Below are 26,722 nucleotides of genomic sequence, written 5' to 3'. Positions count from 1 at the left end.
CCCCCGCCCCAGTCTTGGCCCCTGGAGAAGTTGCCAAGGGTTTGGGGGAACATTCAACCTGTCGGTGAGTTTGGGCAGCTCAGGCAAACCATCGACCGTTGAGTGGACCCCGAGGCCTGGAACTGCCATCCACCCATCATGACCCCTACCTTCCAGATCTGGGGGGCCAGGGTATCTCCCAGATCCAACCTGAGCATCCCCTTCTTTAGGCCACAGCGAAGGTCACAATCAACATTCATTGTTGTCGGTGGGTTGTGAGGACGGAGGCCAGACCCACCGAGGGATGAATGTCACTGTGGCTGGGCCGGACACAGCCTGAGGGGAATGGGCTAGGGGACAAGACCCACTCATACAATGCCCTGACCTCAGCCTCTCACCCCTTGAGGAGAGCTGGCATCTGGGATCCTGATGGACACAGGCCTGATCTGGCGAATAAATCCTTGGGTGTGTGTGGGGGGGTGGTAGTTTGGGGGACAGATCACAGGCTCAGGGCTGGGCACTTGAAAAATCTTTCTGAGGACTTGGTGAGCCCTGTTCTCAGAAGGCTCGGTAAAGGTTTCTCGGATGGATGGATGGATGGATGGACGGATGGGGTGGGCAGGCAGCATAGCCCCTTTTCTCCGTGTCCAAGTCCTGGGCCCAGCTTTCTCCCTTTCCTTGCCCAGCACCCACAGACCCCTGCTTTACCCTTGATTGCACGCCCACTTAGCACCTTGGTGCCTGCTGACCCCTCCATCTGCCAGTCTCTACCCCACCTGGGTAACTCCTGGAGGTCTCATTTGAGGGGGTGAGGATTGAGGCACTGGTGAGTGCTGGGGGTCCCCCCATTAGCCCAACCTGTGCCTCTGCACCTCCCATGATGTTTTGTCTCACCTCCTATCCACCCGAGGGCCAGCACCTAGCCTTGCGGGCTAAGGTAACTGGATGGGGGAGATAGGTTTTTGTGTTTGTAAGTATGGACAGGTGGCCTTATACCTCAATGAGTTTATCCATTAAATGGGGGTTCCACTGAGATGATGGGCATGAAAGCTCCCTGAGGGAGACCTGAGCTAGGGGCCTTAATCCTTGTCCTTTCCCCGCCCATGTGCCTGGCACCATCCCCCTTCCTGAGACAATTGGAGCATCAGTAGCTCCCCCTTTCCCCAAAGAGCCCAGGGGCACCTGGCTCCTCCCCCAGCCCAAGGGAAGGAAGAAAGAAGTTACTAAGTTGCTGACTATATCAATGCTTGTCTTTGGGGTGGGGCTTCCACCCCCTCTCCATCACCCTGTGGGGCAGGAGTGGCAGGCCTCACAGGCCTCCTCCAAGGAGGGGTAGGCAGGGGTAGCCCTCCCAATGCCCTCTGGGGGGTGTGTCTCCTAATTGTGGGTGCCCCCTGCAGCCTGTGTTCTGTCACCCCCCATTGCCCCCCGCCCACCCAGAGATCATGCATCCCTTGGCAGGTGCATTTATGGGGGAGCAGCAGCAAGCCCCCCTGTGACAATAAGGAACCTCCCACAGCCTGCTCCTCCCCCTTCACACCCCCTTGGAGGTATAAGGAGGGAACTGACAGCCCAGACTCGCAGGCTCCAGAGAAGGGAAGGGAGGGGCAGAGAGGAAGGGGTAGAAAGACGAGCTTTGGGCAGGCAGCGTTTATTCTCTTCTGCCCCTCTGCCTGGCACACATTGCCCAGCTATGGGAACCTTCGACCTATGGACAGATTACCTGGGTTTGGCACGTCTGGTGGGGGCTCTGCGTGGGGAAGAGGAGCCTGAAACCAGGCTGGACCCCCAGCCACAGCCAGCTCCAGGACCAGGGGGTCGGAGGCCCAGCCCGGAATCTTCACCAGCTCCTGAACGCCTGTGCTCTTTCTGCAAACACAACGGCGAGTCCCGGGCCATCTACCAGTCCCACGTGCTCAAGGATGAGGCGGGCCGAGTGCTGTGTCCTATCCTGCGTGACTATGTGTGCCCCCAGTGTGGTGCCACGCGCGACCGTGCCCACACGCGCCGTTTCTGCCCACTCACTGGCCAGGGCTACACCTCTGTCTACAGCTACACCACCCGCAACTCAGCTGGCAAGAAGGTCTCCCGGCCTGACAAGGCAAGGATGCAGGATGCAGGGAATCGCCGAGCGGGAGCAGGAGCGGCAGCAGCAGCGTGTGCAGGTGGCTGGGGGCACCCGCTGTGGAGGGGGCGGCACTGGGCTTGTGGCTAAGCCCTTGGGGCCTCTGTGAAGTAGGATTAACCTCGGTGCCCACTTTAGAGGGTTGGGGGGAGATAATCAGCGTAGAAGACTTAGAACAATATTCTAGAAGTGTTGCCCAGTGTGAATAAGCTGGGGCTGGGAATAATTTGTGGCCTTGGGCAGGGGACCTCTCTGGGCCCATGGGGAAGGTGCCATCCTTTTCCAGGCACCGGGTGCTGTCAGGGAGGCTATGGGGACTCAGGACGGATCTGTGGCTAGGTACAGCAGGGGCTCCGATCCTGTTTGGCACTTAGGAGCTGTGCAGCCTGAGAGAAGTTCTCAGCCTCTCTGAACCCCAGCTTCCTCACGGCTCCTCCTTTGTTCACTCATTTGCCAAATAGCTTGTGTGTGTCTTGTGCCAAGTGGTGGGCTGTACCAGCAATGGAAAAAGGTAGGATGACAGTTAAAACAGTGTGATGAGTGCTGAATGGAGGAATCTAGAGGAAGCACCTGATTCAGATGAAGGGGTCCAGGAGGGCTTCCTGAAGGAAATGACTTTTGGAAGTTTAATTCGGTTTGATGGAGTGCTAGAAGTGTGGCCCAGACACTGGGGCTTGTTGAGGAACTTGGTGAAGTTCAGTGTATATGGAACAAAATGTGTGTGCTTGTATGGTAGAGAGAGAGGCGTCAGAGATTTGGGGGACAGCGGAAGGGCCTAAAGGTCTTGGACTTGGGTACTAGGGAACCACGGGCGGGACAAGACCAGGTTTGCATGTTAAGAGTGTGCTAGACTGCAGCCGACCGGTTGGACTGTGGGGACAGATTTAAGAGTGTTGGAAGGCAGGGCACTAGTCCTCCAGGCAGAGGTGTCCACGGCAGCAAGGAGGGAGAAAGGCCTGGCACCTGGGGAAATGTACGGTTGGAGAGGAACATCAGGACTTTGCCGTGTGTGGATCAGCTCAGGAGGGCAGCTGGGGCGAAAGCTTACGAGATCTTTAGGTGAAGCCTCCCTGAGGTCTGGCTCTCCCCACACCGCTTGGCCCACCACGTGGGGTCACCCAGTCTCATCAAATGTGGATCCCAATGCTGCAGGTATTCTGCAAGTCTGGGTGGGGCCCCAGGACCTGCATTTCTACGGAGCTCCCAGCCTTGTGGGAATGCCGGGGAGCAGGCAGGCTGCAGGCTTCGAGCAGCTCGAGCCTACACGGCAGGGGTTATTATAGATGCGAAAGGCCTCAGCTCCTGTGGGGTTTTAAAACAGAAATTGTTTTAGCAACTTTGTCTTTGTGCAAGTCAATCAGCAGGGGAGCTGGGTCTGACTGGGCCATACTGCTGCCCTTTTGAGTGCTTTTTGTGGGTACAGGCTCCCCATCAGAGTGTGAGCTCCATGAGGGAGGTGACTGGGCGGGACAACCCCACCCTCACCGCCAGCAGCTGTGCAGTGAACATTTGTTAAAAGAATTGAGTGCCTCCATGAGTAGATACTATTCCCCCAAGAGATTCAATGAGGTCTGCCTGGGAGGTGGGGAAAGCTGAAGGGACATAGAGATGACGGTCTCAAATTTTTTTTTCCCTCTTCAGTTGGTGGGAACAGGGAAGTTCCCTTCCCTAGGCATGGAGGGTGGGGGGTTGAGCAGCTCTCACCACCATACTGGTAGAAAGGCCAGCCTCCAGTAATGTTCTGGTATTACAGATCTGGGGTCCCCAGAACCCTGTGGCCGCAAGGGGGCAGCACAGTCAGCCAGAGTTAGAGTTTCTGCGCTTTGTGTCCAGCTCTGGGTCCCACCCTGGACGGGCAGGGCCTGGAGTGTCAAAGAGGTGCTATTCCAGGAGCAGCCCCCAAGTGGCGCTAGAGCCCCAACAGCCCTAAAGTTTGAACCTGTACTTTGGGAGCATTGAATCATATACCCTATTATTGTTTTTCTCCTTTTCCCTTCCACTTTTAAACTCCAGGTTCCAAAGGTGCTGGGAAGTCTTCTGGACCCTCGCCTTCTTCCTGCTGCCCCTCCACTTCTGCCTAGGAGACCGGTGCAGGGAGGATGGAGATGCTGCCTTCCCTTGGGTGTGGGGACCCAGGCTTGATGGAAGATGTATTTTGGGGGAAGATCGACCTTGCAAGGACCTGCCCCTGGGCCCTTGCCCCAGCCTGGAGGCCTGGTAAGAAAGCAGGGCCTGGGAGCGCAGCTGAAAGAGCCCCCATCAGGAAGGAGGTGGCCGTCAGGCACCCTGGCCCTCCCTCCCCAGCACCGGGTACCCAGTCAGCGCTCAATAAATGCTTATGAATGGATCAGCGTAATAGGCCAGGTCTTGGGATGAGGTAGCATGAACAGGTCCAGAGGTGCTGGGGCACCTCTTTTCTATCCTGGCTGCATCTACCAGCCCCCGCATGTTATTCTGACCACCACTCTCCCCACCTGTTATTTGCATTTTGGTTCATCCTGGAGCACTGGGTGAGCTGCTTTATGCTGAGATGGAAGTGGGCACCAGAGGGCACTTCTGAGCACGGCACTTGCTGCCAGGTTAGCACCATGAAGCCATTTCTGTGATGTCTGGTATTTTCAAACTCCCATCCCTCACACAATGACATGCCAAATGGGTAGAACTGTCCACACTGGAGGTGGGGGCCTGATCCGAGAGGGGAATTGAGAGACAATTAGACTAAGCTCTCCCTCCTCCTCCCTCAAATCATCCCGACCAAGGAGGCCCTCAGTGAATGTTAAGGTCCTCACAGAGGCCTCAGAAACCAGGGCCATGGAGTCACGTGCCAGACCCTTCAGAATAAGGGAAGGACTTGGGGGGAGGGGCAGGGCTAGGCAAAGAATGGCAATATGCCCTGGGGGGTTGGGCCAGCCAAGACCTTGGGCAGGAGGCACCACGGAGGTGATCTGGCTCTGCTTGGGCAGAAATGGGAGGGAGATGGAGATCCATCACCCCCCAGGTAGTGTGATTCAGTTCTCCTGGGCCACGGCTGTGCTTGTGGGAATCCCTACTCCCTGTCTGCTCCTCTGGCCTCCAGAGGGCAGCAGGTGGCAAGTGTCCGTTCAATTTGTTCCCCAAACCAAGAGCTGGCCTGGGGACCTGGGCTCCATCCCTAGTAGCCCACACCGTCTCCCAGAATTGAGAGGGAGCAGGATTTGGACTGCGGGGTCCCTCTGTTCTTGGCTTTTGGACTTGAACTGGGACCTGAGGCCACCCAAGGAGGAGGGCTGGGTTGAGCTGGGGATGGGAGACAACCCTTGAAGACAGCCTGCTGCCCAGACTTGGAGAGGGGAGGGGAGCAGGAGAAAGAAGACACAGAGGAGGGCTCCTTAGCAGCCCTAAGAGTTTCAAATTGAGTTAGGGGACACAATATCTCAGCAACCCCCAGCTGTTTGCAAGTGCTGACTGTACAGGTCAGCGCCACTGGGGCTTGAGACCCAGGGAACCAGGAGAATGGGCATGTCCTGGCAGGTTCAAGGAAGGAGCTACACATCCAGCCAGAAGTGGTGGGGAACCTTGACCCTGCCTCACTTCCCTCCAACATGGGGTTTCCCAGGGTCTAAGAAGGCAGTAGGAGAGGGGACCTGCTTTGACCGTAGGGATTGGGGTATGGGAGTCACCAGCCAAAGGACTAATAAAGTCTCGGGTCTGGTCAACCTTTTGGTGATCAATTTGGAAGCATTGCGTTCTATAAAATGGGTTTGGCAACAGCACCTGCTTATGACATCAGCAGGGTTGTATAAGGCTTGCCCTCAGCACCCTGCAGGTACGAGCTCGGTCTGTATCAGTAACAGTCCCCCAGGACTGCCTCCTTCCAGTCTGGGGCCTAGAAGCAGCTTGTGCCTTGGAGGATGGGTAAGGCCATCTGAGCCCATCTGAGAACTGAAAGCAAACCTGCCAACTCTCCAGTTGGGTAATCGGCTATGAGTCTCAGTGGGCTTGCGGCTCCACAGATATGGGGGTGTCTGTGCTTGAATGTGTATACACATGTGCACACACACAGTCACCCATTCCTGGAGACTCTGACACATTCAGTAACTTCTGGGGACCCCTTGATTCACAGGGCCCTGCAGGAGCCCAGCCTGCCTTCCTGGGGAGGATGAGAAGTAAAAGGAGAAAGAGGTGGTTAGGGAGGTTTGTGGGCGGAACATTAAGGAACTGAAAATACCTCAAACCCCAAACAGCAGGTCACAGATCCACACTAGGGAATCATTTATTAATGGTCTAACCAGAAGAAATAAAATGGAAATCTGGAGAAAAACAAAGGTATCACCAACAAAGGGAGCCCTTTTCTCCGCCAGGAAAGAAACAAATTCTGAACCTCCCATAACCTGAGCTAAAGAGCGAAATATGCAAATCCAGATAAACATCTGGGTGGCTCTGGGCTCTGCTCAGAAGCAGCTGGCTTCCGGAGGGAGGGGGGCACAGCCAGCCTCCTGCTGCCTGCCTCCAGCCTCCTGCCTGTGGCCTCTGCTAGAGCCCCGGGGGGGTGCAAGTTCCATCCCTCAGTGACTCCCAAGGGAGGCTGTTGACATGGGCCTGGCCTCTTATGTTTCCCATGGGAAGCTGACTTCTGGGTCGTCTGAGGGGAGGCTTCTGGGGCCCACTAGGACCTGCTGCAGCATCTTATAGGATAAACTGGGGGCACACAGGGCCCTGTAGGCTTTCCAGGGTCTGCTGAGGGATTGTTCCCAGCTGTTTGGCAGCAGCACTTCTGGGGGCCAGCGCAGAGCAAACACGCGCAGGCGCTGTGAGCTTGCGCATATGTGTACACCAGGCGCTCCTGAGGTGGTCTGGAAGTAATCTACAAATCCCTCCAGGACCGCTCCCCTGGAGGGAGATTCCCAGCCCCCTTGGATGTGTAGGGTGCCGGGGCTTTCCCTGCCAGCCTTGCCTTCCGGTAGCTGAGACGCTTGAAGGCCTCCAGGTCCCGGTGGGTGCTCATGACCAGTCGGCTGCATGGAAGCATCAACAAGAGCTGTGTGTGCTCCACCAGACACCCAAGTGGGGACCACACCTCCTATTCGGGCACAAGTGCCTGCTCACACTCCCACACAAGCTCGCACACATGGACACTCACAGGTCTTGGACACACACAGAGGCAGATGCAGGCTCTGGGCCCTACCTACCGTCCCCCAAAGCCTCATCCCCTCCACCCCTCTCAGCCCATTCCTCCGTGGATCCCAGCCCAGTGCTTACTTCAGGCTGGAGAGCTCAACGACAAGACCCTGCACGGTGTCTGTTGCATCCTCCAACCTGGCGGCTTCACAGGCCTTGATCCCCACGCGGGTCCTGGCAGGGAAGGGAGGGAAGACAGGAGGTCTGACCTCACTGGACAGCTCTGCCAAACTCTGTTCTGGGGGCTTTTGCTGGGCCTGGAGCTGTCTTCTCCAGATAGTAATACCTTTTCCAGATAGGAAGCCACCAGAGGCAGAGCCCTGATGGCCAACCCAGCTGGCTTTACCATCAAAAGCACACCCAGAATCCAGCCTCTTCTCCCCACCACCTCGGTCCTTGTCTGGACAGTTGCCACAGCCTCCCTGCCCCTACAGCCTGTCTCCCCTTCAGCACTGGGGTGGGGTGGGGTGGGCTTTAAAAATAGAAACCCAGCCCAGCATCCCTCCCCCAAGCCCCTGCACCATCTGCCAGCACCTCCAGACCCCCATCCCCTCCCTCTTCTTCCCCTTCCCCCCTGCTCTAGCCACACTGAATTCCTGGCTGTTCCCTGAGCACTTCTGGGGGCCCTGGAATGTTCTTTCCCCCATGTCTACTCCTGGTGGGGGGAGGGAGCCTTCCCTGATGACCACGTTAAAATTTTAACCCCTTCCTCACTGTCTTTTTCTCAACACTCCACCATCTGACTAATTTGCTTGTCTCTCACCCTCCCACCCCCACCAGATGGAAGCTGTGTGTTTTGTTCCACACCGTCTCCCCCGTGCCCAGAGCAGTTCCTAGAAGAACTGGCACTGGATGGCATTAGTATCTATGGAAGGGGTAGATGAACCACAGGACCCACTGTATCTAATGCACGTGGCCTGAGGATGTGGGCAGAGGGCTGCCCTCCTGGATCCAGGCCAACAGCTGTTCCTAAACCCTTCTCCACCCCAGCGTGGCAGTGTCTCCTGGGCTGTCTACAGAAATTCCAGTTTTACTCCACCCACTTCAGTCACCCTGAGATGGCATGCAGGCCTGAACCAGGCCGAGGACCTGCCTGGGGGGCTTCCAGATGTCCGTGTGGGTCATATCAGAGGCCACTGGAGATTCAGACATGAATCTCCCTTCTCTTTGCTCAAACAATAGTAGGGCCACTCTAGCTAAACTGCCTCTGATCCCTGTGAAGGGCGGGTGCGTGTGTGTGTGTGGTGGTGGTGGGGCAACAAGTGGTACAGCAGGTACGATGTTCAAATGTGTGCATGAGGGGGAGGTGGGAACGCAGCTACCTCTACGCAGAGGAGGAGGAGGAGATAGAGAAAGGAGACACACTCTGCCAAGGGCTGTGTCCCTCACCCCTCCTCCACACCACTTGCCAGACAGAAACAGAAACTTGGCCATGAATAATCGATAAGCAGCAGCCTCTGCAGAGAGGCCAGTTGAAGTACAAGGTAACAGGAGAGGATTGTCACCCAATGCTAATGGCTGGCAGGGCTGGGAGAGAGGACACAAAGGGAGGTGATGGACTGTGCGAGGCTCTGGGGTGGAGACAGGACCCCCAACACACACACACACACACACACACACACACACACACACACACACACACACACACACACACATATATATATATACTCCATGGCCTGCAGGAGGGAAAGCAGCCTGCCTCAGGGCACTGAGCCAGGTGAGGAGATAGGACAAATCAGGAACAAGTCAGGAACTCTGGAGGTCCTCTGGATGCCAGAGTGGGGACAGGCAAAGGCCAATGGTTTTTATCCCTGTCTGGGTCCCTTCCCTTCCACAGAGATTCAGGGTAAGCTCTAGATCCTCTCTCCAAAAAAACACACGTAGTATGTTAAAACAACCTATGGAACAGGGGGTACTATCCCAGGGGTCCTGGGGGGAGACTGGTTTCGCTGTAGATCAAGGATCATCAGTTCTTCATTTGCGGGGAGCAGGGGTATGCACAGTTTGAAAGACAGGGCTCGGCTCCCTACTGAGGCCCATCGAGGGAGAGGCAGGGCTGGGGTGGGGGAGTGCAGGGGTGCCAGTGCCAGGAAAGCAGCAACACTCTCCCCTCCCAGGGACTTAGGGACGACTGCTGCTGGGGCAAGAGTCCTGGGTTAGCCTCCGCCTTGCCTACCTCAGCTGGAGCTCCGTGAGAAGGCCTCCATCAGCATCTGGGCTTGTGCCAGGCCAAGAAGAGTCCAGCCTGCTCCCTGTAGGGAACAACTATAAAGAGAGAACACACATGTGAATGACCTAGCTGGTTGAGCCCTGCATGGGGAAGGAAGAGGTCATGGAGGGAACCTCTCAATTCTCCTGGGTCATGCCAGGAACACAGAGGTAGAGACTCCCGCTGAAGAAAAGTGGTGCAGGGAAGGGACAGGATGCCATGACAGTTAAACCTGAGGGCCACCAACCTGGGCTGCTCTCACCCTCCCCATTCAGAGGAGAAGACAGGGCAATGTTAGGCCTGACCCTGGTGTCCCCTGCTGAGCCTGTGCTTTCTAAGGGGCTGACCTGTGTTGGCCGATGGCTCTGTTCCTGGCAGCTGAGACGTGGCACCGTCTCCTGCTCATCCTGCGGTGTCTAGAAAGGTACAGAGAAGACCCTCAGTGATGATGACTGGAGTGAGGTGGGTATCTGGTGTTGAAGGGAAGAGGTTGGCCAGGTAGGCCACCTGTTTTGTGTCAGGGAAAGATTTTACAAATATATTCTAAGGGGAAAATTTATAATTAATAGGGGATAGAGCCAGATAACCCAGAGAAGCCTAAAATTAATTAATTAATTAATTAATTAATTTATAAGATTTTATTTATTTATTTGACAGAGAGAGACAGCCAGCGAGAGAGGGAACACGAGCAGGGGGAGTGAGAGAGGAAGAAGCAGGCTCCCAGCAGAGCAGGGAGCCCGATGCGGGGCTCGAACCCAGGACCCTAGGATCACGCCCTGGGCCGAAGGCAGATGCTTAACAACTGAGCCACCCAGGTGCCCCAGAAAAGCCTAAATTTCTTAATGTCAATGTGGTTTAATTTTCATGGAAAATGTCAAGCTCAATCATGGAGGTGACATATGTCCCTCTGAAAAGAGGCAAAGAGGCTGGGGTAGAGTGGCCAGTCCAGGCCCTCTTCTGGGGAGACCAAAGTCCTGGAGTAAGAAGGGATCTGTTCCGCCCTTTCAAAAGCAGGCCCCTCTCCCCAACAGGGGCAGGGGTGGGATGAAGGGCTCGAGCTAGAGCTTACAGCTGCAAATCATCCCTGAATCTCAAGAACAGATGCAAAGAACTGCCTGTAGTCCAACAATTCTCCCTGGGGGATGATCACCCCTAGACACTTCACACTGGTCAGCACACTTCGGTGGGGGGAGTGCTACTGGCATCCAGTGGGTAGAGGCCAGGAGTGCTGCTCAGCACCCAAAATTGCACAGGACAGCCCCACCACAGAGAATTATCTGGCCCCAAATGCCAGCAGTGCCAAATCAGAAGCCTGCTGTAGACAATACAGTATCTCCCAGGCATCTGGCATACTGTTTCATATAAGGGACTCTATGGTTTAAAATACAATTCACCCAACTCACTGGGCCATTCTTGGCCATGAGGAATACTCCCCCTCCTAACACTCCAACCACTGCTCCCACCAGGGTTGTGTAAGTGTTTGACACAACAAGGGCAGTCCTTGCACTGAATGTGCTGGAAGTCATCACTCTAAGACCCAAGAGGGACTTGGAATCAGCTTTTATTTTTTAAAGATTTTACTTATTGGGGCACCTGGGTGGTTCAGTCAGTTAAAACATCTGCCTTCGGCTCAGGGTATGATCCCAGTGTCCTGGGATTGAGTCCCGCATCAGGCTCCCTGCTCAGCGGGGAGTCTGCTTTTCCCTCTCCCTCTGCCCCTCCACCCCGCTCATGCTCTCTCTCTCAAATAAATAACTCTCTTAAAAATTAAAACCATTTTAAAAAAGATTTATTTGAGAGCAAGCAAGAGAGCATAAGCAGGGGAGCCGCAGAGGGAGAGGTAGAAGCAGACTCCCTGCTGAGCACGGAGCCCAAGGCAGGGCTCCATCCAGGACCACCTGAGTCAAAGGCAGATGCTTAACAGACACCCTGGAATCAGCTTTTAAATGACACTCCTTATGCGGCGTACAGAGGCTCCACCAGCCCTGGGTGTCAGGTCCTGAGAGAGCTACTACAAGAAGAAAATACCATACTTTTTTGTGAGGGGACCTGGCTTTGAAACTGGTCTGTCACCTCTGTGTGACCTCTGTGAGGCCCCGAGTTGCTTCCTCTGAAGCAGTGCTCACAGCTGTCCCACTGAGGGGGGGGGGAGCGTTGGTGGGAGGCTGCTGCCGCCACTCTCTCCATCCACTTGCACTCTGTTCTCAAGTGTCCATGTCCACCAGCCTTCCTGCCGGGCTCCATCCAGTACCTTTCTGTGGGAACCTGCTCGTGCCGAGGTCGCCCTGACATGTTCAGGAACACCCAGTATGAAAACAAAATGTGTCCAGATGTCAGCAACCTTGTCAGGGCAGCGCCTCCGCCCCTGGAGGGCCTGTCAGGTTTGACCACCCCGGCTGTCTGCCAGTTCCCTGCACTGCGGATTCCTTGGTGTTTTCAAAGCCCAAAGTCACTGGTGGCCTAACAGGAAGGGCTTGCTCCTTCGCCTGCTGGATGCCTCTAAATATCCCAACTTCTTCTCCTTTAGCCACTGCCCAAGAGGCAGAGACTGTGGGTAACTTAAACTGTTCTAAGGGGAGGCTTTATATTGTTCAAAGGATGAGGCTCTAGTTATAAAATTCCAGCTGCACCAGCACCTGCATGCCTACCTATCCCAGGTGATTGTGTTCAAACTCTAGGACTGGGCTGTACTGTGCCTTGCTTTCCATGATCTTGCTCATCTGGTGATTGAGAAATGGGTGGCACAAGGAGCCGGCAGCCCACATGTCGCGGGGGGGCCTGGTCTAAAGTCACCTTGCAGGTAAACATTGTGAAGGGCATAAATGACCCTTGGCCCTCCCTTGGGAAGGCGGCGCCCTGGAGACCCACATTTGCCCGACCCAGCCACATTCCGCTCTGCGGCTGGAGCAGCTGGCTTTCTTCAGCTGGGTTCCAGATGAAACACTATGCTTGTGTTTCAGGGCCACGTTGTATAAAATAACTCTTTAAGTGCTGAAATGATAGGGTACAAAATGTTCACTCTGGGAGACAGGTGGGAACGGTACTACCACAAACCTCACAGGGGCAGGGACCACGCCTAATCTGTTGACTCCTGGCAGAGCAGGCTCTTGATAAGCATGTAACTGAATTAATGTTTTAAAGATCTCAACAGGACAGCCAAAGAAACAGAGGCCGATGTTTGTGAAGCAAATTGGGTTCTGTGCTCCAGGACATCTGAGACAGCAGGTGCAGAATCAAGCCAACCTGGGAGCAGACCCAGCCTGTTTCCCTCCCAGCTGTGAAACCTTGGGCAGGTGCCTGAACTCCTTTGGCCTCTTAACCACACCCAGGATGTGGAAAGAAAACCATCTATCTCCCAGGGTGTGACTGCAAAGCACTTAACCCAGACTCAGGTGTGCCAGTGGTCACGGATGTGGCGCTTCCCTGGAGGCGGGGCCAAAGCAAGGCTGCCATATGCCCGACAGGTGAATGCCAATGGGCTGCATAGGCTCGGTAGCTAGGGAAGGTGATGCTAGGTAGCTCTCCCACTGCCTGTTGGGAAGGCAAATCCCCGAAGGAAGCAAAGTCCCTACAAATTCCAGCAGGAAAGCAAAATCCTGTGTCTATGTTTGAAAAGAAATCATACTGGGACCCTGAAATGACACTTAAGATGGGGAAAGGCTCTCTCCAGTTGGGGACTGAAGTCCTCTCCCCCAAGCCCAGCTTTGAATGGCTGGCTTTTTCAAAGTTACCCCTCAAGGTCTCAGGCATCCTCTTTATAGCCCTCAGAAACCTGCAGCCGGAGTCAGGCCCTAAAGCGTGGAGAGGGTGGGTAGAACTGGGGGCTCCAGTCAAGGAAGGAAGGACCTCCCATCAACTCTGCCAGGGCTGACAGAATACATGCAGGTCACTGCCTGGGGCTCTTCAGCTCCCACACAGACAGCCCCTTACAGAAAGGCAGGTCTGTCCTTTCCGGAAAATCATGGACTCCATACCCACCACAGCTGCAACTCATTCCTCTAGAACTGTGTGCCTTATAAACAGATGGCCATGCACCCCAAATTCCACACACCCCCTACTGGGTGGTTTGGGAGAGGCTCATGGCCACTTGACACCTATCTTGGAATGGTCTGCCATAACGTGGGGAAGCTCTTACCTGCACAGGTGAGGCTTCAAAGTCAGGGGCTTCCAGGGCATCCTGTATCTGGCTGTCTGGCAGGAAGTCAGGTTCCATGGTTGGGGACTTCCCCAACACATCCTGGTCTGCAGAGCCAGGAGGGGGCTCAGACCAGCCTGTGGGGTCCACAGAGGCATCTATGCTGCCCTGGAAGGCCCTGGTCTCCTGGGAAGGGCCATCCACTGCTTCTCTGTGCACTGGTGGAGCAAAGGCTCCAAGAGACAGACTGAAGCCCTCGAGGTCTTGTTCAGGGCTCTGGTGATCTAACTCAGCGACTTTTTTACCTGTGGGCTGCAACAGCAAAGGCAGCACACACACATCTCCCTGCCCCTCTTGATCCAGGCCAGTCACCTTTGTCTGATCAACACCTGCGCCCATTTCCGAGGCTAGAAGACTGGAATCTCCAGCACCTATTGTGGCCTCTCTTATCCTGTGATCCAGAGCCAGGGAGGCTGCAGGGCCCCCCAAGATGTTGCCAGGGGGCTTGTCTTCCCACCCTGCCTCCCCTCCACATCTTGTTTCCCCAGTGAGAGGTGTGCAACTGAGCAGGGTCCCGCTGCAGCCTCCATCAGGGGCCTTCCCACTGGGACAGGTAGGTGCCCTGGTGTTGGCCTGTTCGTCTGGCCTGGCCACCTCTGGAGCTCTCTGTTCGAGCTCAGTGGGGTTTGCGCTCACATCTGTGATGGCAACGGTCCCAAGGGAGGAGTGTCTTGGGCTGCTACAACTCTCTTCTGCTTCCCTGCCAGCCTTTCTGGGTATCTGCATGGGGTCAGAGAGGCCCTGGGCTGCAGATCTGGGCTCTGGGCCCTGAGTGATGGGATCTAGGACACTGTCTCCTTCCTCCTGATGCCTCTCAGGCAGGGCAGCCTCTGCTCCCCCTTGGGCACCTGCTTCCTGAAGTGCTCCTTGGTCTGACTCCTCTTCAGCATCACTGCTCAGCAGGAGCCCTTTCCGGCCATGATAGCCTAGAACGCAACACCCCTCCCCGCTTTCACCATCTGCTGTGTTGGTTCCTTGCTCTGAAAGGCGGTCCTGGCTGGCCCTCTCAGAGGCCACGGGCAGTGTCCCCCATTCTGGAGAGGCATCAATGGAGGCTGAGGGATGAGGATTCCCAGTGCCAGGCACAGGTGTCATGGGATTTTGGTCTCTGTGCTCAGGGTGGGTGCTGTCTACCTGGGTTTGGGCACCCAGCTTCCCGGCCTCCCAGGGAGCAAGTCCTAGGGACTCCTCCTGCAGCTGGCTTCCGGGCTGCTGGGCACTGGGCTCTGGTGGCATTTCCTGTGGAGAGAAAAAGACTCAGACTTGAGCCTTCAATTGTCAACCATTTCTAAAGTTTTTTTTTTTTTTTTTTTTTAAGTAGGCCCATGCCCAGCGTGGAGCCCAATGTGGGGCTTGAACTTATGACCCTGAGATCAAGACCCGAGCAGAGATCAAGAGTCGAACATTTAACTGAGTTACTCAGGTGCCCCAAGATTTTTCTAGTTGTAATTACCCCATACAGTCTCAGATGTTGCACACAGTGCACCCAAATAGGGCTCAGCACCAGCGCTGGGCACAGTTAGAGCCAGGGGCTGGAGGGGGAACTGGAAGCACAGGAATCCCTCCTTCCATCATCTCCTTTCCACCAGCACCAGGCACATGGAGGCTCCTGGACACATCAAGGATACAAAAATCAAGGGGCCTGTGGATTGTGCCCATGCCAACTGCCTGGTGCTATAACTGGATGCTAGTTATAGAACACGTTACCACTGGAGGAAACCGGAGGACAGCACATGCATGGACCACTCTGAAGTGTTTTGTTTTTGTGGTAAAATACACATTACATAAAACTCGGAATCTTAACCATTTTGAAGTGTACAATTCAGTGGCACAGAGTACGTTTACATTGTTGTGCAAACATTACCACCACCCATCTCCAGAACTCTTTTCATCTTCCCTAGCTGAAACTCTGTCCTCATGAAACGACTCCCCTTCCCTCTCTCCCAGCACCTGGTATCCACCAACTACTTTCTGCCTGTACAATTTTTTTTTTTTTGAGAAAGTGTGTGTGTGTATGCCGTGGGGAGTGGGGGAGCAGAGGGAGATAATCTTAAGCAAGTTCCAGCACAGAGCCCGATTTGGGGCTCGATCCCATAACCCTGAGATCGTGACCGGAGCCAAAATCAAGAGTCGGATGCTTAACCGACCGAGCCACCCAGGCATCCCTGCCTCTACGGATTTGACTCCTCTAGGGACCTCCTATAAGTGGAATCCTATAATATTTGTCCTTTTGTGGTTGGCTTCTTTCACTGAGCATAATGTCCTCCAGGTTCATTTACGTTGTAGCAGGTGTCAGAATGTCTTTGCTTTTTAAGGCTGAATAATATTTCAGCATATGGGTATGCCACATTTTGTTTACCTGTTCATCTATTGATGGACACTTGGGTCTGTGATGTTCTTGCAACATTCTGGAAGTCTATAATTATTTCAAGATAAAAACTTAAGAGAGGGGCGCCTGGGTGGCACAGCGGTTAAGCGTCTGCCTTCGGCTCAGGGCGTGATCCCGGCATTCTGGGATCGAGCCCCACATCGGGCTCCTCTGCTATGAGCCTGCTTCTTCCTCTCCCACTCCCCCTGCTTGTGTTCCTTCTCTCGCTGGCTGTCTCTATCTCTGTCAAATAAATAAATAAAATCTTTTTAAAAAAAAAAAACTTAAGAGAGCAAGAGGGAGAAGTGAAATGTCCCTAGCGGAGATAGAGATGACCAGAGCAGGGTGGGAAAGGAGGGTTCTGGTTGGGAGGCAGAGAGGTAACTGTCTTTTAGGTAGATGGCCGCTCAATCCAGGCACTCAGGCCTAAACCTGCAGAACCACGGCAGCCCCTGGATCTCCCCCAACTCTGAATGCTGGTAGCTGACAATTCCACTTGGTATCTCCTGGTTACCTCCAACATTACACGACCAACATCAGCTCCTGAGTGGGCCCTCAGAGGCTCCCTGTCTGGACTACAGCAACTCCATCCTTCAAGCTATTCAGACCCCAAATGCTGGAGTCAACCCGTCACTTCCCTTCCCCTCACATCCATGCCATCAACTCTCCCTTCAAACTGGACTGCAGATAATTACATTTGATAGGTAGGGACTGAGGTTTGTACCCAAGAGCACTCTATAGACAGCAGCTGTCCCTCTTCCCACACTTCTTTCATACAGTGACCACCTCTGAGGGAGACACCTCTGCCACAGTTACCTCCCTACAACAAGCAGGCCCAACCTGTCTAGGAGGGTCTGCACTGCCAATATCAGACCACTGAGGGCCAGAGCCTGTCAATTTGGCTTCAGAGAAGCCACTGGCAACCAGCCGCTGAGTTACACACAGCGTTTCCTGCACATTTTCGGTCAACAGTGAAATGGGGCTTGAACTCACAACCCTGAGATCAGAAGTCACACGCTCCACCGACTGAGCTGGTCAGGCACCCTGACCCCTCTTGTTTTTAAATTAAACTTCTTGTGAGCTCATTGTAAATTTACATGCAGTTATGAGAAATGATGGGGAAAGATTCCTCATGTCCTTTACGCAGTCTCCCCCAGTGGTAACATCTTGCATAACTTGAGTGCAATATGACAACCCAGACACTGACATCGATAAAGTCCACTGACCTTATCTGGCTTTCCAGCTTGACTTATACTTGTTTGTGCATATGTATGAAGTTCTATACTGTCCTCTCATGATGGAGGCCGTGCATCCACCACACAGACAAGACACGGAAAATCTCCAACACAGGATCCCTTGTGCCACCATGTGTAGCCACACCAGCCTCCCTCCCACCCTACCCACCCTGCTCCAACCTCCTGCAACCACCAACCTAACCACCATCTCCATAATTTTCTCATTTCAATAATGTTATGCAATTGGAACCCTACAGTGTATCACCTTTTGCGACTGGCTTTTCCCACTGCACATAATGTCCTGGAAATCCATCCAGATTGTTGCATGTGTCACTAGTTTATTCCTCTTTTATTGCTGGGTTGTGTTCTACGGTGTGTTTTGCCACTCACCCACTGAAGGATATCTGAGGTGTTCCCAGATTGGGATGATTACAAACATGGCTGCTGGGAATGCCCACCACTTACTTTTGTAGGGGCCTCTGTTGCCAGGGACATCAGCACCCCTGGAGGTCACAGTGGAAAGGATGAGAGAGTATATTGTAAGACCCCCCCAACCCCAAACCACACAAAAGCTTCCAAGAAGTAAAGGGGTTCAGGGATAGAATGTGGGCTGTCTTTCTGGGGTTTTACTAGTTTTACTATTCTCATGCAAGCTGTGGCCTTGACCGCTACGCCTCAGGCACAGCTGTCCTGAGTGCCTCACACAGGTCTGGCAGGCTCTCCACAAACATCTGTAGCATGGTGTACTAGAAAGGGGCATGCAGACACGTGCAGGTCTAGCCAGTGCCAAAGAAAACCAAGGTTGAACTCAGCTGCCAAGGCTGGGCCAAGAAGCTGTGTCTGTGGGCTCACCTGGCTGATTGTAGGGGCTCCATCCCCGAGGTCCTCTTCCCTCAGCTCTGCTTGTCTTGTCACTGTCTTTTTGGGTTTTGCAAACTGGGGGACAAACCTCCTGGCTGAGTTCTGTGAACCAGATACAACAAGAATAAAACAGCAAAAAGAAAGGGGAAGAATGAGGTTTCAGAAAATAAACACCAAACCAGCTCCTTTCTTGCAGCCTCAAATGTAGCCCTTGCCCTCCAACCCCAGCACACAGTCTCACCAGCCTGTTAGCCTGCTGGTGAGGAATGGAGACAAGAACTCCAGTGTAAGGGAGGCAGTGTCATTGGTCCATACATGAGGACCTAAAACAGGCTCACCTGGGAAAGAGGAGAGGGAACTGGCTCCTTTTCTGGTTGCCCGAGGAGCCTGGTGGAAGCTCCTGCTTCCTCATCATGGGAGCTGGGTGAAGAAAGACAAAACAGAGGAGGTTCTGAAGTCCTGGGACACTGTCAGTGTGTGCGGTGAGGCAAACAGAGGATGAATCCAAAGGCAAAGTAGTGCTCAGTCTCCTGTAAGGGAGGCCCTGGAGCACCTGCTTCGAGAGGGTGGGATGGAGAAGGGGAGCAGTGCCTAGGGTGACACTTGGCTGCCAAGAAGGGTGCAGAGGCCCACACCTAGAGTCCAAGCTGCCTGCTCTGGCAGCAGTTTACCCTTAAAATCCCAGGAATTGGCTCCTGAGATAATAGGAATTCTCATTGAAATGACACTCCAACTCCCAACTCTGTAAATTCCAGAGAAATGAAGTTGTAGATTTAAAAAAACGTCTAAAAAAGCAGGTGTATTCATAATTGCCAAAATGCAGAAGCAACTGAGGCAGCTTTCAGTGTAAATGGATAAACCGTGTGCATCCAGACAACGGAGTATCATTGGGCACTAAAAGAAATGAGCTATCAAGCCACAAGAAGACCGAGAGGAAACTTAAATGTGTATTCCTAAGTGAAAGAAGCCAGTCTGAAAAGGCTACGTATGTACTGTATGATTGCCACTCTGACATTCTGGAAAAGGCAAAACTATGAAGACAATACGATGATCAGTAGTGCCAAGGTTGGGAAGGGGAGGGATGAACAGATGGAACACAGGATTTTTAGGTAGTAAAAAAACTCTGTATGAGATAATAATGGTGGATACACGACATCCTGCATTTGCCCAAACCCACAGAACGTATAACACAGAGTGAACTCTAAAGTAAACGGTGGACTGTGGATGATTATCCTATGTCAGTGCAAGTTCATCCTTGGTAACAAATGTACCGCTCTGGTGGGGTGTGATTGGGGGTGGGGGTCAGTGCATGTACATGTGAAATCTCCATACCTTCTCTCCAGGATTATTGTAAAACAGGTGCCTCGGTAGCTCAGTCAGTTAAGCGTCTGCCTTCAGCTCAGGTCATAATCCTGGGGGTCCTGGGATCGAGGCCTGCCCTGGGCTCCCTGCTCAGTGGGGAGTTTGCTTCTCCCTCTTCCTCTGCCCTTCCGCCTGCTCGCTCTCACACTGTGTCTCTCTCTCAAATATAAATCTTTAAAAAATTTATTGTAGGGGCGCCTGGGTGGCTCAGTCGTTAAGCGTCTGCCTTTGGCTCAGGGCGTGATCCTGGAGTCCTGGGATCAAGCCCCGCATCAGGCTCCCTGCTCCACTGGGAGCCTGCTTCTTCCTCTTCCACTCCCCTTGCTTGTGTTCCCTCTCTTGCTGGCTGTCTCTCTCTCTGTCAAATAAATAAATAAGATCTTTAAAAAAAATTTATTGTAAACCTAAAACTGCTCTAAAAAAATTAGGTCTTTTAAAAAAGCATGTGAGACTTATGATTTTATCTAAATAAATGTGGATGTGTCTATTGTTAAAAAAAAAGATCAAGATCTGAAACTAGGGGCGCCTGGGTGGCACAGCGGTTAAGCGTCTGCCTTCGGCTCAGGGCGTGATCCCGGTGTTATGGGATCGAGCCCCACATCAGGCTCCTCCGCTATGAGCCTGCTTCTTCCTCTCCCACTCCCCCTGCTTGTGTTCCCTCTCTCGCTGGCTGTCTCTCTCTGTCAAATAAATAAATAAAATTAAAAAAAAAAAAAGATCTGAAACTAAAACTTCAAGATTTCAACTTTAGAAGTGGAACAGGAAAAAGCATGAAGATACAGTAATAGGTTTAAATTGTACTGGGGAGCTTGTGGAGATAGAATAAATCTAGATACTGACAGCAACAATCTGTTTGAAAAAAATTTAAAGATTTTTTATTTATTCATCTGAGAGAGAGACAGAGAGAGCACAAGTAGGGGGAGAGGGAGAAACAGACGCCCTGCTGAGCTGGGAGCCTTACCAGGGGCTCAATTCCAGGACCTGGAGATCATGACCCAAAATGAAGGCAGATGCTTAACCATCTGAGCCACCCAGGCACCCCTGTCTGAAAATTTTTAATTGGAATGGGTTGTTTGGCTGGCCTCTAGATTACTGGTTAAGATTTCGTTTCTCAACATAAATCTGTTAAAGTTTGTTTGCTTTATGTTGTTTTTTTCTGTTATACTTCTAAGCACATGGTGCTTTTTTTAAAGATTTATTTATTTATCTGAGAGAGACTGCATGCGTGCACGCACGTGTGGAGAAGGGGCAGAGGGAGAGGGAGAGAGAATCTTTAAGCAAACTTTGCACTGAGTGCAGAGCCCAATGCGGGGCTTGATCCCATGACCCTGGGATCACAATCTGAGCTGAAACCAAGAGTCAGACACTTAACCGACTGGGCCACCCAAGCGCGCCACACATATTTCTTAATAAAACATTTTAAAAACAAAAATAGAAAAAAGAGGATGGGAACCCACTTATGTGGGTTCTGACTACTCTTATGGACTCAGACCGTGAGATGGGCAGTGCCTGGGACCCCATGAGCCCTTGTTGGCCTTCCAGGAGAGAGGAGCCAGTGATATTGTGGCACCTAGGAGAATGGCTCAGGTGTGACATGCGGCCCCTCTTCATATCACACACACATCAGTGTTGCCTCTAGTCTTAAGACTGCAATGACCTGAGATCACACATCTTCCACTCCCAAAAACAGTTCTGTTGGTCAGACTGTGCTGCAATTGTTTTCTCAGAAAATCTGGTAGACCAATCCATGAGGTTTTCTCTGAAGACTTCTGGTAGCAGGAACCCTCCTTCTCCTAACTCCTGCTAACCCTTTCTACTTTGCTCTAGTTACATGTGGTTTAACCCCATGAACAAACTATTCAGATCTTCCTTTTTTCCCCACTGCACTTAATTACATATTCCTCAAAAAAAAAAAAAAAAAAAGGAGCTGGGAAACCACAGTGGTTATGAGCACAGGAGCCAGATGCAGCCAGATCCCCAGCCTGCCCTGCATCAGCTCAGTGGCCTTGGAAAAATAAGTCATTTGATCTCTCAGTCTCAGGGTCCTCGCCTGTCACATGGGGATAAAAACCTATCTCACAGTGCCATGAGGATTAAACAATCGGATAGGTGTAAAGTGTTTATCTGTCTGGCACATAATTGTTAGCCCCTTTCATGAGTTATTATTTCAACTCCATCAGTCCTTTCTTGGTCAAGATGGAATGTGGGATAAACATGGATTTGCCCAACAGACAGGACAAGTTGCAAGCTATTATTAAGTGACCTTGAAGAATTCAAGGTTTTTCTTGCTTGTAGTTAAAACATTAACCGTTCTTGCTAGAGAGGAGAGTCTGGGGAAGAAGGCTTTGAGAAGCAAAGGGGGAGGTGTGGAGTTGGATAGGTCATTTTGGTCCCCTCCCCTTTGCATCCTGCCTGCTGGGCTGCGGTGCTGTGTCCACTGTTGGTGGGGAGGCTTGCTGGAATGTTCCAAGCCACCTACCTGGGGGCTGTCTGTACTGGTTCCTCTGTCCTCTGCTCAGCAGAGGGAATGGGTCCTGATCTGCCTTCCGACTCTTCAGGGAGACACAAAGAGTCCCACTCAGAACTCTGGGGGGGTCCATCAGAGTCTCCTAGCCTTGGGTTCTTTGGGGCCTTCGGAGGACGGACTCCTTCCCCTCCTGATTTAAAGAGAAAGGAAGATGAAGGGATGGGAAATGCAGGGAGCATGCACTGGCACGGCTGACAACCAAACCCGGCAGGGCCACTGCCGCAACATGAGCAAGCTTATTCCAAGGGTAGGAAAACCCTGCTCTGATTCTAGCCTGGAGAGAGACGGGATGGCACCTCGTCCAAGAGCTTAGGTGGCCATGGGGTTCAAAGGCTTTTTGCCCAAGGACTGGTCATGACTGAGACTGAATCCTGAGGTGGCCTGGCACCAAACTATACGAGATAACCTGGCCCAGCCAACTATCTCTCTGGGAAGGTGGTGAAATGTGTATACTGGCTTCCATGAGTCTCAGCTCAAATGTTGCTGCAAAGGGCCATCCCTGACTTCTCTATAGAGTCCCCCCTTTCAGACCCACGCTCTGTTTTATTCACTCCACAGCTTTTTTTTTTTTTTTTTTTTTTTTTTTTTTGAGACAGAGAGAGGGGAGGGAAGGGAGACAGAATCTTAAGCAGGCTCCATGCCCAGTGCAGAGCCCCGACACAGAGCTTGATCTCAACCCTGAGAAGAGTTAGAAGCTTAACCAACTGAGCCACCCAGGTGCCCCCACTTCACAGGGTTTTTTTTTTTTTTGTCAGTAGCTGATGTACTGGTTATTTTCTGTCTCCCTCAATACAAGGAGGGGCCTATCTCACTCTGCTGAGTTTTAAGTGCCTAGAGTTGGTGCTCAATAAATACTTGGTAAATGATTGAATAAACACATTTGTAAAACAGAGATCACCACCAGGAAACATAGGACTAAATTATGTGCCACTCTAGTTTTCTGTGACGCCTGCAGATTATCCATCCTGGGAAAACTGGGACCTAGGGTTGTCGACTGCTAGGGAAGTGATGTCCCAGCTGCCCCTTGGTCCCTCGTATCTCTGCGATAGCATCCCCATCACTGAAAAAAATATTAAGAGCCTAACGCCTATTTCCTGAATGAAGGAAACTTCCTTCATAGAAACTGCCAATAGTGGCTGACCTATAAGACCTCACCAACCCCGCCCCAACCTAATCATTCAAAAAACAAATGGTAAGAGTTGAATCTAGTGAGTTCCATGGCAGACGTTGTCCTGCGAAGTTGGGTGTGTTATGATAAAACCATTGTTACACCCATCTTATGAATAAGAAAGCTGAGGCACATGGAGGCCAAGGAATGTGGAGTGGGATCCAGTCAGTCCAACTCCAGAGCTGCACACCTAAGTGCACCTGAGCATTTATTGAGCATCTGTTATGTACTGTGCCTCTGACCACACAGTGAGAACAAAAAGGCAAACCAATCCCTGGCCTGATCCTTCTGGAGGTCAGTCAGGCAGACCTTTTCCAACCTCAGCTCGTTATATACCTTGAAGTAAACCCACTGAATGAGCTCCTTCTCCCCAGTACTGATCACCAGGGTCCTCACTAGCATTCACTCGGCTACTTGTGCTCCAGTAGACCACTGCGACTTTTCCGTAATTTCTGGATTCTGTAAGTTATGGTGTGCCCGTTTAGAACTTTACCCTACTGCTGTGTATTTGATTAGTACTCTTAGCAAGAAGCATTTTTCTTTCTCCCCTGACTAGACCCTGAGGGTCAGGAGGGCAGGAACTGAGTCTGTTGCACCCTTTTATCTCCTCCTTGCCCTGCCTGTCACTCCACCCTGCTTAGGTGTCCACTCCAGTGCTGCACTCAGAGCAAGGCTCCAATGAATGCTTCTTACACAAGCATATTCTCATCTTGTGGTCTGCCAAAAAAAGGCAAAATCAAGCAGCTTTGTTTATTTGGTTTCTTAAGATGCCCAAACACTAGCTCACTTTGCTCATCCAATGGACATGTGCATCAAATAAAAACCAAAATATCAACAGAAGTGAACAGCCTTCCATTTCCTTCCTGTGATCTGTCCCCACAGGACTAATTTAAGAAAAACTAAAGGCAGAACCTTATGTTCAATACCAAAGGCCAAAGACGTTGGGAGGGAAGGGCTTCTTTCACCACCTGCCAGAATCTTCTTCCTCTATTCCCACCCCTTCCAGGACACACAGAAACAGCTGTCCTGGGCCAGCCTGGGATCCACTGAGCTAGGGAGCCCACTGCCAAGAGAGGCCCCAAATGACCTGCTGTGGGTGGGCCTGGCTGTCCCCAGCTTCCCCCACCAAGGTCAGTGAAATTCCTGTGTTTCCGAGCGGCCTGTTACTCATCTCTATACAAAACATTTTCAAACCATTGCTAATTTTTCTGTTCCGCATTGTGGGGGAAAAAATGAGTGCTACTCCCTATGCTCATTATCCAGTAAGTAGTCATTTCCAAGCTTTTAAGAAGTTTAAATTATCTTTGACAATGACAGGGAAATGGAGCTATGCTATGTAATGGTGGGTGTTTTTCTTTGTGGGTGAGGAAATTGTACATATATATTGACAAGTAAAGATCGTCATGATATTCCATAAAGTGAAAAACGGGGATTACAGATCAGCATGTGAAATTATTCTATTTTCCAGCAGAAAACACTATTACTTATGTATACATAGAGAAAGTTTGGAAGTAGTGTGCTGAGGTTCATTTCCTGGCTTTTTATGCTGTCCTGTGATTGATCATTGTCCTGTGGTTGTGTTGGACATTAACCTTAGGGGAAGTTGGAGGTAGAAAGAACTCTGAACTATTTTTGCAAGTTTTCTGTAAGCCCCAAATTATTTCAGAATGAAAAGTTGTGTTTTGTTTGTTTTAAGCCTGGGAGGAGAATCATAATAGCAGCATACACTACCTAGGGTAGTGTATGTATACACATAATAGCAGCATACCCTACCTAGGGTCTACCCTTCATGCTTTACAAATACTAAACCACGTATAAGCTCTAGGGCAGAGTTCTCTACTTTAGTATTTTTGACATTTGGGGCCAGATCATTCTGTATTGTGGGTGCTGTCCTACACGCTGTAGGATTTAGCACATCCCTGGCCTCAACCCACTAAATGCCAGTAACCAGCCCCCACCACATACATCAGTTGTAGAAACCAAAAATGTCTCTAAACATTTCCAGTGTCCTCTGAGGGCAAAAGTCCTCCCCCAAACAGGTTGAGAATCATTGTTAGAATGGAAAGGGTAGGTGTCTTTATTATCCTCTGTTTACAGGAGGGGGAAACTGCGGTACAAAGTAAGTCATCTGCCATCACACAGGGAGCCTGAGAGCTGGGATGAACACAGGGTTTTGGTTTCACAGTGAAACACTTAGCCACATACCCAATGACCTTGCAGCACATCAAAGACCTTGTAGCTCTATTCAGAGGTCGCCTCTGAGAGTGCATCCCTGGCCTAAGCCTGTGGGATCCCACCAGAGGCTGGAGGAAGTTCCAGAAAGCTTTCACTTTTTACTGTATGCACATTCCACAATTTATACTTTTCTTACTAGCATGTATTAAATCACCTTTTTCCCCCCAAGGGGCTTGATGTGGTCATGTTAGCATTTCCGCAACAAATAAGCCTGCATTCCTCCTATAATCAGAAGCAGCAATAAAGTGGTGTCAACTTGAATGTCTAAATACCTGAAGTCCGAAGCTTCTTCCTCTTACTCATTTTATCCCTCTCTTGAAAAATCTGAAAACGAGCAAAATCCCATCATTACAAGTAGTCCCTGTCCCTGGGTACAGACCCAGTGACCCTGGATGAGGGCAGAAGCCACCCTCACCCCACCTCAGCCCATCTGGCTGCCCCGGGGTGGGGGGGCGCAAGCTGGTCCCCAAGTGTTCACGGTGGAGGGAGTCAGCCACCTTGGGCCATGACCAGGCAGGTAAGAATTCAAACCTCCTCCACGCTGCAGAGAGAAGAGGGAATGGCCCATCTGCCCATCCCGGGAAGCCCTAACGCCCCCAACTCTAGGCGCTAAATTGGAACAGGTTATGTGAAGCCCCCTCCCCTCTGGCTGTGGTCTGAGACCCTTACAGGGACACCTGAGGATTCTGGAAGGAGCCACCTGGGGCCCTTCGAAGGGTCAGGGAGCCCTGTGTGTGGGGATGCCTGGGGCCCTGGAAGCAGAGTCGCCACAGACCAGCTCCTGCCAGCCCTGAGGGCCAGACAAGCCTAAACCGACCTGGGCCACTGAAGTTGTCAAAGTCCGTTTGTCCTTATCAGGAACTGAGTAGGTCTGCCTGGATCTGTTGGGGAACAATTTGGTTAAATTATTTGCGATAGGATTTTTTGAGAAAATAAAAGGCAAACTTGGCCCTCACGCAGACCAGGCAGCAGGGGACCGGTCTGGAGCTGAAGGGCAGGAAGGCCCGAAGCCCGAGCGCTGTGGACCCGACTTCTGGTGACCAGACCCACACTAACTCCACCCCTGCCACCTAAAAGTGTGGAATGCCCAGACCCTGGCCGCCAGGAGAAGCCAGAGCCCGCAGGTGGCTACAGGACGCCGCGAGCCCGGCGGCCGCCACAGCCCCTCACACCTGCGCGCCCGCTCCGCCTCTTTCCCGCGCAACCCGCGGCACCGTCGCGCGCATGCGTGATGCTAGCACCGCCCCTTACACCCACGCTCGTCCCGCCTCTTTCGCCGCGCAGCTCACGGCACCGCCCAC

The 26,722-nt window shown here is 52.2% G+C and overlaps 2 protein-coding genes across 4 annotated transcripts; one reads left to right on the top strand and one right to left on the bottom strand.

The window, feature by feature from the left end:
- Positions 1-38: 38 nt before the first annotated feature.
- NANOS3 (nanos C2HC-type zinc finger 3) lies at positions 39-4,445 on the top strand. Its single transcript, XM_008711719.1, has 2 exons — positions 39-2,144; positions 4,118-4,445. Exons 1-2 carry the CDS (start codon positions 1,673-1,675, stop codon positions 4,183-4,185), a joined length of 540 nt encoding a protein of 179 aa, XP_008709941.1. The 5' UTR covers positions 39-1,672; the 3' UTR covers positions 4,186-4,445.
- Positions 4,446-4,587: 142 nt separating this feature from the next.
- BRME1 (break repair meiotic recombinase recruitment factor 1) lies at positions 4,588-26,639 on the bottom strand. 3 transcript variants are annotated; one of them, XM_040629210.1, is made up of 11 exons: positions 26,594-26,639; positions 26,239-26,302; positions 25,694-25,745; positions 21,971-22,148; positions 18,468-18,549; positions 18,121-18,231; positions 13,606-14,904; positions 9,818-9,886; positions 9,438-9,526; positions 7,343-7,435; positions 6,339-7,098 (listed from the first exon to the last, which is right to left on the bottom strand). In XM_040629210.1, the coding sequence occupies exons 3-11, from the start codon at positions 25,722-25,724 to the stop codon at positions 6,948-6,950; spliced, it is 2,103 nt and encodes a 700-aa protein (XP_040485144.1). In that variant the 5' UTR covers positions 25,725-25,745; positions 26,239-26,302; positions 26,594-26,639; the 3' UTR covers positions 6,339-6,947. The 3 variants fall into 3 exon arrangements, with proteins under 3 accessions (XP_008709944.1, XP_040485144.1, XP_008709942.1); XM_008711722.1 differs by lacking the exons at positions 6,339-7,098; positions 25,694-25,745; positions 26,239-26,302; positions 26,594-26,639 and adding an exon at positions 4,588-4,789 and having other exon boundaries at positions 21,971-22,584; XM_008711720.2 differs by lacking the exons at positions 25,694-25,745; positions 26,239-26,302; positions 26,594-26,639 and having other exon boundaries at positions 21,971-22,584.
- Positions 26,640-26,722: the final 83 nt, after the last annotated feature.

Source organism: Ursus maritimus, unplaced genomic scaffold, assembly GCF_017311325.1.
Source record: "Ursus maritimus isolate PB19 unplaced genomic scaffold, ASM1731132v1 scaffold_14, whole genome shotgun sequence".
Taxonomy (NCBI): domain Eukaryota; kingdom Metazoa; phylum Chordata; class Mammalia; order Carnivora; family Ursidae; genus Ursus; species Ursus maritimus.
Note: the sequence above shows the minus strand (reverse complement) of the source record. Positions and strands in the feature narration are given on the sequence as shown.